This window comes from Fusarium vanettenii (genome assembly GCF_000151355.1).
Source record: "Fusarium vanettenii 77-13-4 chromosome 7 genomic scaffold NECHAsca_79_chr7_4_0, whole genome shotgun sequence".
NCBI classification, from domain to species: domain Eukaryota; kingdom Fungi; phylum Ascomycota; class Sordariomycetes; order Hypocreales; family Nectriaceae; genus Fusarium; species Fusarium vanettenii.
In genome coordinates this window covers 2,112-15,409 of record NW_003315810.1, presented here as the reverse complement: position 1 = coordinate 15,409, position 13,298 = coordinate 2,112, and the positions used below count along the sequence as shown (strand labels likewise).

The 13,298-nt window shown below is 47.3% G+C and overlaps 3 protein-coding genes across 3 annotated transcripts; all 3 read right to left on the bottom strand.

Annotated features, from left to right (window-relative positions):
* Positions 1-946: 946 nt before the first annotated feature.
* On the bottom strand, positions 947-1,150 carry NECHADRAFT_44483 (uncharacterized protein; the record flags this gene model as incomplete). Its single annotated transcript, XM_003040110.1, has 1 exon — positions 947-1,150. A coding segment is annotated over one exon (204 nt), but the record flags the coding sequence as incomplete, so codon positions are not given.
* Positions 1,151-3,519: 2,369 nt separating this feature from the next.
* On the bottom strand, positions 3,520-6,096 carry NECHADRAFT_106231 (uncharacterized protein; the record flags this gene model as incomplete). The annotated part of the gene is made up of 9 exons (XM_003040109.1): positions 3,520-3,926; positions 3,977-4,871; positions 4,921-5,031; positions 5,086-5,114; positions 5,165-5,434; positions 5,481-5,568; positions 5,627-5,816; positions 5,879-5,937; positions 5,998-6,096. The coding sequence occupies 9 exons, from the start codon at positions 6,094-6,096 to the stop codon at positions 3,520-3,522; spliced, it is 2,148 nt and encodes a 715-aa protein (XP_003040155.1).
* A 4,094-nt stretch (positions 6,097-10,190) lies between these two features.
* Positions 10,191-12,491, bottom strand: NECHADRAFT_94790 (uncharacterized protein; the record flags this gene model as incomplete). The annotated part of the gene is made up of 6 exons (XM_003040108.1): positions 10,191-10,614; positions 10,666-10,706; positions 10,761-10,806; positions 10,843-11,050; positions 11,108-12,002; positions 12,078-12,491. The coding sequence occupies 6 exons, from the start codon at positions 12,489-12,491 to the stop codon at positions 10,191-10,193; spliced, it is 2,028 nt and encodes a 675-aa protein (XP_003040154.1).
* Between the last annotated feature and the right edge of the window lie 807 nt (positions 12,492-13,298).

Genomic DNA, 13,298 nt, shown 5'->3' with positions numbered 1-13,298 from the left:
TGAGACTTCCTCTACCTGTTATCGCACCCAGTCTTGTAGTTGACAGTAAATCGGCAGCCATCGCCATAATGAACACTGCCGCATCTATCACAATCTCCCTTCGCACTGTTTCTCAGGTCCTGGTACTTCCACCACATTTCGTTACCACTGAGAACACAGTTTTTGCCTGTAACAAAGACAACACACCCATTGCCAGTCGAATCGCCCCAGCAGTTACCATCGAGACCTTTGCCGTCGCCATAGTTTTTATCGTCGTTACGGGTCAACGAGTTGACAGCGTGGTCACAATACTTGGCGTACATGTTTTTCCAGGTTGAAAGATCACAGATGCCACTACCGTCACAGTCGTACGTTGTTGGGTATTGTGTTGGCTTGGGCTCGGTTTTGGTAGTACTGGTAGGCTCATCATCGTCGTCGTCTTTAGTCAAGACGCCATTTGGGGGTTCCCCGTAGATGGATGTAAAGAATTTCTCGACTGCGTACCACGCGTAAGTGTCGGCTATGGAGGTAAGTGTTAGCAGAAAGGTATTAGCTAGGGGGGAGTGGGGTTCCTCACCGTTGTGAATTGAATTTTTGCGGACTCTTTTCTTCGACGCAAGCTTCTCGACCCCTATTGGCATGTAGGCTTTGTACTCGTTCGTCTGTTGATCTTCCGTCCAGTAATCATCTATGATAACCACATCCTCCTCTGGTGCAAAGGTCAGCAAAATCTGAGTCACTAGCTGAATGGTCCTGACCTACTTTCAGTGTTGCGAATAATATAAACAATACGTATATTGGCAATATAGAAGCCTCGCAATATTATTATATTGCCAAGTGGTGCATATTATATTAGGCCATATGACATTGGCCTATATTATATTATATTACTAAGAACCTAATATATTGCCAGTATGACAATATATCCCATATATTGCACGTGATCTGGGTTATTCTACCGCGGCAGCTAAAGTACATCACCTTGAAACTCTCGTATCCCAAACCATGACTTCAGGCACTCCAGTGCTTCGACTATATTACTCCTAAGCCGATTTCGACGATCTATAATAGTTATCTTGGCCCCAGAGAAGAGTCGTTCGGGCTCAGTAGACATTGCGGGAATTAATAGTATATCCACCGCCATTTTACTCAGGTTTGGGTAGTTTTTCTGCTATGTCTCCTCTAGCCACCATGCAAGGGCGCTTATGAACCCGTAAACCCGTTCAGACTTGCAATAACGTTTATATTCGTCCGTGACGAGTGACGGCTATAGGTGCTTATTCCTCTAGTTTAAGAACTCGTTCGTGGTCGTCGATGGGACCTCGTAGAGAGGAAGAGGTGATTCCACGGGTTTATAGTCGTTCTATAGCGTCTCTATTAACTTCTTTAACGACTTAACCCACTCCTTTTTCTAGTTCTCCTATATGTAGTGCTATTTATGCGAAGGGTAGAGTACGATAGCGGCAACATAGGCAGGCGATTTATTAGTAAGCCGGTAGTACTTATCCAACTTAGCCTAGCCCGAGTTATATATTAGCGCTATTATCGGATCGTTAATATATGCCTCCTTCCCTGCTTCGAATTATGCCAAAACGAAATCTATAGCTAAGAGGACGTTATCGAGTATTACAAACGATGACTCGAGAGCCTTAGTCATTATCTTCAGCTTCTCTAAGAAAGACTTGATTTTCTCTAAGATGATCCAGTCCTCTAAAGAGAGCTCATCTCTAGCGCAATCTAATTCTATCTATTTATTAAAATAGCCATTAATCGCATCTCTGAGGTTCAGGGCCACTCGCAGCATATTATACTACGAACTCTATCTTATATTATTGTCCCATGCGAGCTTACGGTTATAGCTAATAGTAAGAAACTTTTAGCTGCGCTAGATACTTCGTTAGATAAAAACGACGAAGTTATAAATCTTACTAAGAGGCCCCTTCTTCCGCTACGCTTTAATATATTTTAGTATTATATTATGCACACTAGGATCGTCGAGTTCGAGCTTCTTATTATTAGTGATAAAGAGGAAGGCTTTGGCGGCGAGGTTAATAATATGGCCTTGGCAGCGGAGTCGGTGTACTTTGGGATCGTATTAGATATTATATCGGCGTAGGAGGCCTATGGTGTAAATATTAGGGCATACAAGAAAGAGTAAAGTTATACTCACTAAGAGAAAGGGATCTTATTATTATGTTATTATTGCCGGCGTTATCTATTACGAAATATCTAAGCTTAGATGCAAAGCCCCATTCGTTAACTGCCTTTAAAATGGCTATAGCGAGATGAGAGCCGTCGTGCTTACTATCGATGTCTTTTAACGCCAAAATATGGTATTCTAGCTGGCCGTCTTTTGTAATATAGTATGCGACTACGCCTAAGATGGCTAAAGAGTTGGGAGAAGTCTAAAGGTCGCAGCTAATATGAATTCTTAACTTTGCCGATTATATGCGCTGCTTAACCCTCTCTTTCTAGTCTTTATATTAGCGCATAATCTATATCTTAATGGTATTATGCGTATCTGGAAGCCAAGTCTCGATATCGTTATTAATATAGGCTAAGAGAGCTTAGAACTCTGGGTATTCTATGAGCCGAAATGGGAGAGAATAGGCCGTGATAAACCTCACGTATAATACTTCGAGCTAGTCCGGGTCGATAGAGTCTCCGGATTGATTATTGAGTTGATAGCGTTTTCGGGGATTTTCTTCTGCCGCAGCACGAGCTTATTCGATAATAGTTCGTATAGTTATAACTTTTGTTATCCGCGGGGCTCCTTTTAGTAGACTATGGCCGTTAGGAGGAGGGTCTATGAGATATTTTGTAGGAGCTATAGTACCCCCTGAAGAGGCATAGGTTTTGTTATAATGTTTGCAGCGCCACTCTTCTTTTCTGGTCCGCTGATTATAGTATCTCGTCTTTACCTCCTTATCTGGCATATGAGAGAAGACCTATGATATTCTGGGCTTAGTGGAGGATATTGTGGAGGCGGTGCGAGGTCGAGATAATAGGCATTTGGATATTTGGCTTATGTCTAGATTATCTAATTGCTTGCCGGAAAACTCTAGAAAGTCGCTAGAAATTAATGACTCTCTTTATTGCGACGATTATATAAAAGGGAGGCGTTATTGAGGCATAGCGGGTAGATCTATAAAGTTAAGATCGAGAAGTGATAAAAAAAAAAGGGGGGGGGGGAGCAGAAGCGAAGATGGCCTAACCCAATATGGTTTATCCCCCCTTACGCGTTTCTTTTACGCGTGATCGCATAATAGGTCTAATTGTTAATAAAGAAGTGCATGAAAGTGAATAAGAGCCAATAAATTGCGAGCTATCCCTGTCACTGGTATAGGGTAAGGCGGCGTTCGGTAGCTTTCATAAGGCAATTTACTTAAGAATTGATAACCTAATATAGATAATATATTGCTAATATAGATATCCTTATATTATATAGTCATAATATCGCAGTCTTTATATCATATTATCATAATATCAGAAAACGTATATTATATGGTATATATTATAATATACTACTTTATTGCCATATTATTCGCAATACTGCCTACTTTTTCCCGATCCGATGAGTCCAGTGGATATAGATGGGAGATGAACCATCTCATGGAGCAACAACCGGTATTTACCATTCATGTCAATCGAAGACTTCCGTAGCGTCTTGTCCCTGTCAAGCTGTTCTTGGACAGCCGCTAGGTGCTCCTGTCCTGGTAGGAAGTAGATGTCGCATAGAACAATGGTGCCGCCTGGGGAACTTGTTGCATCGTCAAAGGCATAGCCGCCAATCTTCTGCGTTTTGCCATTTTGCAACTTCAAATCTCCGCATGTCTGATTAAAATCCCCGTTGTAACGTGGAATATCCTTCATGCAGGATATGCGAATATTTCTCTTATCCCTTTCCGAGGGATACAAATACAATCTCTTGAGGTTCGTGAACACATCTGCATGATGCAAGTTAGTATGGGATGAGGAATTGAGGGTTGATCCATACTTCTAATGAATGCTTCATCGTCCTTCCTGTCCGGCATGTCGGCTCCGAAATTTCTCGTCTCTAGCAGTCCGTCTGAATCGAACGGAGGCATTCTCTTCAGGATCGTGACTATGTCTAGCCATGACTGACGAATGGCCTTCTTCTGAGAATAGTCGCAGTTGATGTATTCCTCGAAAGGGTTGTGGTAAATTGAGTCATGGTCATGGCCATGGCCAGGGTCGGCACTGGCATCTCGGGGGCCCAGTGAAACGCCCAACACTTCTCCCTTTGCCCAGTCCAAGAAGGGTTCGCCTTCTACCTGCCAGCAGTCCGTATTGTCGTAGTCCCCTTTGACCGGCATGACTTGAGGATTGAAGTTGTAGATGCCATCGTGGCAAGCTTGGGCTAAACATCTTCCACGATCTGTTCCAGCAACAATGGTGTTGCCATTCTGGATAACGAGTCTCTGAGTGCCCTCTTCAATACCATCCTCGACAGTGCCATAGTTGAGGCCCGTCTCTAGAACCTTGGAGCTAATGCTCTTGCCATTGCTTACAACGTCGACCGTCCAGCCAGCCGCGTTAGCTGGAACAACTAGGGCCCAATGCAAAGCATCTTGGCCGGCATCGGTACCGTTTGGTGCTTGGAAGTATTTGACATTCGAGTCTCCTCCAGGACATGTTGTATCTTGGAAAATGCTCTTGTGCCATAAAGCTCCCTGTGGCAGAGATTCGTCTCTCTTGGAAAAGGCAGGGATCATTGATCCACCGTTCTTCCAAGCATGAATGAAGGCAGAGTACAGAGACTGGAGGGCAGTGTGGTCGGAACCCTCGGGACTGGCGTATTGATTGGGTTGTGCATCGGTGTTTTGTTCGGGCCACAAGTTGCCAAAGTGATGGCTTTCTGGTCCGTCATTCTGAGGCACGTTAGCTTCGGCTTGTCAAATCAGACTGTGCAAAGCGTACCCATGTCAGAAGTTGAACAATGTCAGGCTGAGGGTCCATGGTGAGGATATTTTGCATCCGCTTGACCATGTTCATCTCACCACGGCGGTATAGATTGGCTCCGTACTGAATCTTTGGTCAGTATTTAATCCACGCAGTCACACTTTATTAAGTGGTATGACTTACCGCATTCTTATACTGAAGCATGCTGATAGCTAGAAAAGGTCAGTTTCACCCAAGAGGGATCATTACGAGGACAACATACGAATCATGTAGCCTTTGCCTTTCTTCTGCAATGGTCCCATGACCTTGATATCTCTGGACATGTCGCCCTCATTAGTACCGTGCACTTGGGGCCAAGCGGACTCCCAAGCACTAGCTCCGTCGATAAGATCACCCCAATAATCCCACCAGGCGGGATGGCTCTCCCAGAAGCCAGGAGTGTCGTCAATACCAGGCATAAAATACATCTGGTTGGCGAAGTCTTTCTTCCACGCGGCGAATTGCTTGTCAGTTTGATTGCCAGTGCTGAAGCCTAAATGTTGTCAGCCTTGGTCTGTTATACATGAAGTTCAACTCACTGGTGATAAATGGAAAGTTGTTTGGGCCATAACGAAAGTATGAATCCCGCCCGAGAAAGCTTTTCAGAATGTCTTTGTATTCCTTAGGCTTCACAATTAAGTTAGCTAAATATTAAACGAGGCCGACAAATAGAAGCAAAACATACACTTCCGCAGTCGGAACCAAGAGACTTGTCGTAGCACCAAGCGCCGGTTGCGTAAAGATCCAGAGAAAGGGCCAGTCTGAACTTGCTTCCTTGACCAGCCAAGTAGTCGGCGTAGCCGTACAGATGGCTAAGAGTGTTCGATACCCAATCCAGTTTAGGATATCCCACGTTGAGGACAAATCCGTCAAGACTATAGGTTCACATTAACTTGTCAGCCAAATTACCATAATTTCGTCACATCTTTCAACATACCCCATCGCAATGGCATCGTCAATATCCTTGTGAGCATGTTCTTCGGTGATGTCACCCAGCTGGCATAGAAGTCAGTAGTCTGCTCAAATCTGTTGCGATCGATCATGACTTTGACATACCATATAATGGGACAAGACTGTCTTCGACGCAGCCCTCTCCTGGATACTGTGAGCTGCCGTGAGGCCAGCCACCAGCCCAGAAAGGATGGATAAACGCATTGCGTGAAGTTGAATTGCGTTTCTTCACCTGAGGGGCACTTGGTAAGGCGTCACGGAGATTGCTCATTTATACAGATAGATAGTACTGCCTTGGGGCGGTGCAACTGCCCACACTTGATTTGAAATCTTCACTCAGACCCTGCACACCTTACGACGATACTATTCTCGTAACGTCTATCAAAGAAAGACCGAGCCACGCTCGCTTAGCAATTTGGGAGTGGCAAAAATCCTTCTGGGCGAGAGTGAGATTCTAGAAATCAAGTTAGGCTCCGTCTGTTCCAATTATCGCAGCTCGTACCTTACGAGATCAGCGTATCTACTCAGATTCGGTTTGTCCGACAAGTTTGTGGGCGTCCCCTGGTCAGATGTAAGTGGAACTCTATAATCTATGGGAGGACGTCAATTGGCGCGTAAGATTAGTTTTGGCCGTTTCATCTATGGCGAGATGAGTTGTCGAGAGGCGCAGGGGCAGGCCGAAACCTTGTATCCGCTATCTGCCCGAAGGATTCATAGGGCCGAACTGCCATGATATTGGCACTCGGCCGATCTTTTATACCACCAATCAGCTACAGTCTAGCATCGCTATTGCAAGGGCTGCGGTGACTTTTAAAACGGGGCTACTCAGGGTTTACATGGTGGTCCGCGTAGTATTCCTAAAAGGGCACTATACGCAGGACGGGATCCTGAATTTATGCGGTGAAGGCTAGCTGTCTGACATCCAAAGGGCGTAGCATGACACAGCTTCTAGTCTCTTGTTAAATGGCATATGCATTGTAATTCAAATTGCATCCGAAACCCCAACCATGAGGACCAAGAAACTCTTAAGGAGCACATCAAAGTCTACAGGCTTTGGCATGCTTCGGCGCCCGTAAATGACTCATGCAAAGCTTAGTCGTTACGATTAATACAACATGGTTAGTGCACTGAGATCCGACCACCCGAAGGACAAGAGAAACGACCCAGATACTAATGTTGAACATAACCACGTCCAGGCTGCACATGTCGGTGTAAGCTGAGAGCGAGGATCTTCAACCCAGAAAAGACGAAGACCCTTGGCAAAACTGGCAAGTCAGCACGTGGCGACACATGCTTCAGAAGGAATTCCATTCATAGGATCCAAGACTTTCTAAGAATTGGAAAATTGGACTTCGTTGAGAACCTTGTTCCACGACTTTAGCCTTGGTGTCTGTTTCTTTTACAGCGCTTCCATCGACGCCGGTTGCGGGGTCAACCAGCACAGCCCTTGTCATTAAAGACTGACCAACCAAATCACTTCGGATTAATGCTAATGCGGGATAGCTCCACTCCATGTTTCCTATCAAATGTTGATACTCACAATGTCAACGTGCATCGCGACATGATTAATTCAGGACCAAATCGCCCAATATGACCAGTGCAGCTATGAATCCGACGATGCGGTCGCACGGATGGAATATTAAGCTCCTTACAGCGCCCGGTGACGTCCCTTTCGCTAGTGTATTCTAACCGGCAAAGCATATTTTTATGACATTTCGCGATATCGTCAACGAGATATATCTTAGTTTCGAGTTTAAGGATAAGAGCTTAGATGTATGGAATAAGATTACTTTTAATCTTTTGGATGTGTTTAATATGGACGAGGGCGTATTTCCGACTCCCACGTTCGTGCATAGGAATGGGCTAGATCAACCAGTTCCCTCCCTTCCTAAGCTAGAACCTAATGCTCCTAAAGATCGTGCTATCCTTCAATACCGCGTTTTTAAACACCATAATTGCCGTCTATCACCTAATCAGCCATCTAAGTACCACTTTGAAGGGATATTCAAAGAAGACTGTCTTCTTATGGCTATTCTTGCTAAGCCTTTCCAGCTGGATGCGCCCAGCGCATTCCTAAGCCTATCCGCCGTCTAGAGCTACGCTATCTACCCCCTAAGAAAGCCTCGAATGACCCTCGCTACGCGACTTACCCGCTCCGCAAGATAGGCCGGGGAAGGAAACCTGCGTCTCCCTCGAAGCGATCAGCATCTAGGTCTATATCCCCGCGTAAGGATCCAGACATAGACCAGGCTAATAAGGACTTTGCCAATATGGTTGCACCCCTAGAATGCAATATCTCTAACGAAAGAGCCAAAGCCACTATGGCTAATTTTCGCAGTTCATGCCTTACATCTACTAAGCAATATACCGTTACTGGCTTAGGACGCTCGTGGTGTAATAGCCTAACCATCAGTCCCGCACTGCAGGCATATTATATCGTGTCTTAGCTGCAGTATTATATATACCCTGACCTAGAAGCTAATGCCGATGAAACGCAAGACGGTGATGAGAGGGTAAGTCTGCGCTGTCTAGAGTAGGCTTAGGAACGCACCTAGGCATTAGAGAATAGGATTCTCCTCTTTAGTTATCTTCACGATATGTTCGACTAGCGGCTCTTTTCGATATACCCGGAAACTCTCTAGATCCGCGCTTTTATGCCGTATAATATTCTCCTAGCGTATTATAGCCGCAAAGCTAAAGTGCAGCGTCAGGTAGATAGAGCTACGCTGCGCTACTACTATAATATATGCTGCATTGAGAATATGGCCGCTAAAATGCCTTTCGTGGAGTAGGTGCCCCGGATAGAGAGTATTGCATCGATATCGGGTATTAATACTCCGCTCGAAATTCGATATACGCTGGCCGTGATAGTAAGCCCGAGGATATTAGCGTAGCCATCCGAGCAGAACCAGGGTTAAGATAGATAATATTCTGATGGTGATCCCTCTAAGCGGGCGCGATAATCTGAAAAGCAAGATATGCCCGAGTTGATGAGTAATTGCATAGCTTCGCCTGGATCTCCAAGCAATAGACCTATGGATAACACGTCTACGTCTCCTGACCTCTCATGGTCACGCAAACGCAAACGAGAACATGACCTGTGGATTGCAGTCAATCACGATAGTTGCCTTACACCTTGCAATAGCGAGGAGTTTTTAGCAGACGTGAGCTGGGAGTTGACAAAGATTGCAAGGCGGCGCAATTGGGGGGCTAGGGGAACGTAGACGGTGGTGCCTTGTGTCACATTGATTTACTCCTCCACGCTCAACTAGTATACGAATGAATGCCATCTCCTCATTATTCACTTGCAGGCCGGACATGGCCGTGAGTTTTGGCCAGCAACCCAATTGCGTGTGTTGCGGTGATACATACAACTCGGCAGTACAAGCCACGCATAAGTAGAGGATGTATTATTCTTTGTCATAGTCGAAGCCCGGTCCATGAGGGTTCACCGCAAACATCACAGAAGTTATCACCAAAAGGTGGTCTCATCTATGTGTTCAGTCAATCAATCAGCCTCACCAAGTATAGAGTCATCAACGTTGTACTAAGCTCAACTCAGTGATAGACGTTTGGTTTCAGGTGACTGGACTTGTAATCAGCGCAAAGTTATCTGTTCTTATTCACAGTAAACATGAGCTCCAGTGATAAGCAGCTCGTGCTACCGTACTGAATCAATGCAGTGCTGCAGCCCAAGTATATAAAGCAGACTTTCATCCTGTCTCAACCATATCTTGTCTTTTCCTATCACCAAGCAAACCTCATCATCAACAGCCGCCTACGCGACCAAAAGTCCTCAACACGCACAACACAAGCACACACACACACATCGTCCCGTTTCAGACGCTAGATCTGGGTCGGCATGTGCCACCTCATCGAGATCATCTACATCTGCAACCGTTGTGGTCGCGAAGTGGGAAGGGAGTGGGACATTGAACAATGTGATAGGGCCGAACTGCTGGAAATAGACCGCTGTTCCGACGAGAGATGCGCTCTGAGTGAACGTCGGGAGTGGGCTTTTTGGGATGCCTGCGCGCACTGCATTGAGGAGGAGAACAGGCGACTAAGAGAGGAGGAGAGAAGACGGAGGGAGGAGGAGAACAGAAGACGAAGGAGAAGACACGGACGGTGAACTTGACCTCCGTCTGGGTGCTGGAGGACATGTGTCCAGGGACCAATGTGCTCTTTATTATAGTTAAAGCACGGCTTTTGATGGTTTAATCTTAGCAATCACCTTTGAATACCACCGTCAGATACTTGTGAGAACATCATGTCTGCAACTCTCAACCCCATACCTTTTATGGATTGAGATTCATCCGTGGCCCCATCATGGTTCTCCGTATCTGGTGGTCCTCCTCTTCATCTCGATGTAAGTGCTCCCCTGGCAGCCTCACCGCGTGATCCAATGCAACCGGCAGCCCGCGATGCCTTCCACGTAGCATGACAAGGCACAAAACAAGCTTGCTACCAGTGTGCCAGGCTCCGGAGAAGCTATAGGCGTCCCTCGGAATCCCAACAGAGATCCCGACCGTGCCATAGGCTGACACAACCTCAAAGATAATGTTGAATACTGAAAATGCCACTGGGTCCGCCATGAAGTGCGAAGTCTCGATTGTGGTAATTACGAGGACGGCCAACACCAGCCACCAGATATCGTGAGCCATCTGCCCGTGGATTTGCTGGCTGATGAAGCCGAGGCGACTGTTTCGTCTGCTGCTGCTGCTGCCGTCCGGACGGTCCGATGTGTGGCCTTTGCAGGACTTTTTGCTGTACATTGCCGGCGGGGCGCCGACACCGTTCCACGTGAAGGTTCGCTGCAAGGCGTGTCCGATGTCGACGGCTGCGCTAGAGCGGCTCAGCCGACGTACGAGATTTGGACCCATGGGCTGTATGTCGTTAGTGTTGAAAGTGTGGCTATGTGACTCGGCGTCGTGGCCATCAGCGGAGAACAGCGGTGCAGCGGCCTCGGGGTCGGCATCGGGCATGGAAGACCCATCGCCACTGTAGATGCCGAGCGAGCGCTCCTCGTAAATGTTGGAGTGGCGCATTGTGATGACGACGGGATACACAGAGATGTACATCATGCTAACATACAACACCTGGAGGCCGATATAGATCTGGGATATGGGCACGACGTAGAAGCCGCCAGACCGGACGGCTATTGGAGATTGTTAGAATGTCGATCAAGTCCCAGGAAAGCGTGTGAGCGACTTACCGAGGGCTTGAAATAGGCCGTCTAGGATGCGAGAGCCTGTTGGAATACTCTCGATGACTGGATTACCAATGTTCATAATCTCAAACGCCACCCAATCAATGGAATTCAGGCAGGTGAGCATGAAGAAAAGCCACCAGGTAGGACGAGACGGAAATAGGTTCGTATACACTCGTCGAGGGTACTTGAGAATGAACTCTAGCGTGGCCTTGAGATCGTCATAGGCATCATCGCTAGTCACAGCCTTCAAGAGCTTTAGGCCAGTCCATACAATGAGACGGAGGAAGAGAGGGTATGCGGTATTGCCGGCCAGGATCATAAGCCCCATTGTGATAAGGACGAAGTAGGCGTTCTGGAACGGGATCATATTTGCATCTAGAAGTGACATGCCCGAGTTGTTGAAGGCTGAGACGCCGTTGAAGATGCCGAGCCACCACGGGTTGATACCGTTCGCCTTTGCCGTGTCGGGCATGTAGTTATTTATCCATGCTCCTAGTGCGACGCACCCCAGGAACTGCCACAGAAAGAAGTAGAGAGGTACTAAGACCGCAAGGGCTTTCAGAGCACGGTACTCGCACCCGCCAAGGTTTTCACGTTCCTCGCTGGTGAGGCTATGAAACTGGCCATTGCGACTAGAAGAGCGGCTCCCAAGGAAGTGCCGGATGCTGAGTTCAACCCGGTCCTGGTCTGCCGGTGTCTTGGGAACGCCATTTCTGCGCGTAGGCCTATTCTGGCTGAAATAGGAAGTGCCCGTAGAAGTGGCACTGCTGTCTTCTGCTCTGTGCGGAGTGTCGACAAAGAAGATGTGTCTGTCAGTATTGTCGGGGCCGGGCGGCTCCGCGGGATCCAAATCGGGTAAGGACAATGCGCGCCGAGGTCTTGGCATCGCCTTGGCAACCTGTGACTGTGGATCTACCCTGTTCTCCAACGCCCGGCTTCCCATCGCAGGCAGGATTTGGTCGGGTGCTGGAACGGTTTGCGCTTTGCGGAACGAGATGGCCTTGCGCAGCTTCGGCAGAGTCAGCGATATGCCACTCCCCCTTTGGCTGAGCTTGCGGGCGTACTCGATGCGCACAATATCGTCGAAACGCTTCTCGAAGACGTGTTTGCGTGCCAAGACGGTCCACATGGAAACCCAGATGGTGCTACCCAGCATGATGAGGAGGAATAGTATCGTCTGCTGCCAGGTCGTCAAGGCGCTGAGATTGACCGTATTCAGCCCGGCCTCAGTCATGGCAGACACCACGAGAAACAGACTATCCGTGTAGCTGACAGGGGAGGCAACGTCTGATGAGCGCCAGAAGATGACGGAGCTGATGAGACATACGATGATGAAATAGGCATAGTGGATGGTGATGAAGTTCAACGGTGGCAAGTACTTGCGCATCGAGAGGATCCGTGATATCCACGGATGGACATCAAGGAAGTCATCCCGACGCGACATTCTGCCCAAGTGCTGGATGGAGGAAACATGTGTCATCACATTTCGTTCAGGAAGCTTTGTACAGTGAGTAGCGCTAGGCTAGACAGGGTTAGGTTGATCACTTCTCATTTCTCAGAAGTCTGCTCACTACAGGTTAGCTAAGAGAGAGGTTTCTCAACAGGAAGAGAAGTACGTGAGATACATCGCCACAAACAGTCTCATCATAACTAGTACGGAGCAAAGAAACTTTCAATCTTTGAGAGTAGTCACGTGAGTACGCTAGTGGTGCCTTGGAACCCTTTCTACTTGCTACGGTTTCCGTAAAATGAGGGTGACGTTCAATCCAATGACAGCATGCCGTACGCCGGAGGGACCTGGTGTACGACTGTGTTATGGTTGATGTTGACAAGGTATTGCCAGGCCTGAAGATCTTCCTCCATCCCTCCATAAAACTAGACTTTTCCAACACTCCCCTAGACGCCTGATAGCCTTTGGGGATTTGGTTGCCGGTGATCCATATAGTGGCGGCACTATAGCCCATACAGCCCAGTGAGCTCTTGGTCGCACTCTCAAAATCCTTCCAAGGCTCATTGATAGAATGTGGAAATGCGAACGCGCAACTCGCCAATGGGTGATTGGGCACAAGGGATATCGAGGAAAGGGGTCTTGATCCACGAGCAATGAAGTCAAAAGTATTAGGCATCTAAAAGATTATCAAAGCTTGACAAATTGTGCATGAGAAACCATTATGTTGCATTGTCGGAGGATATG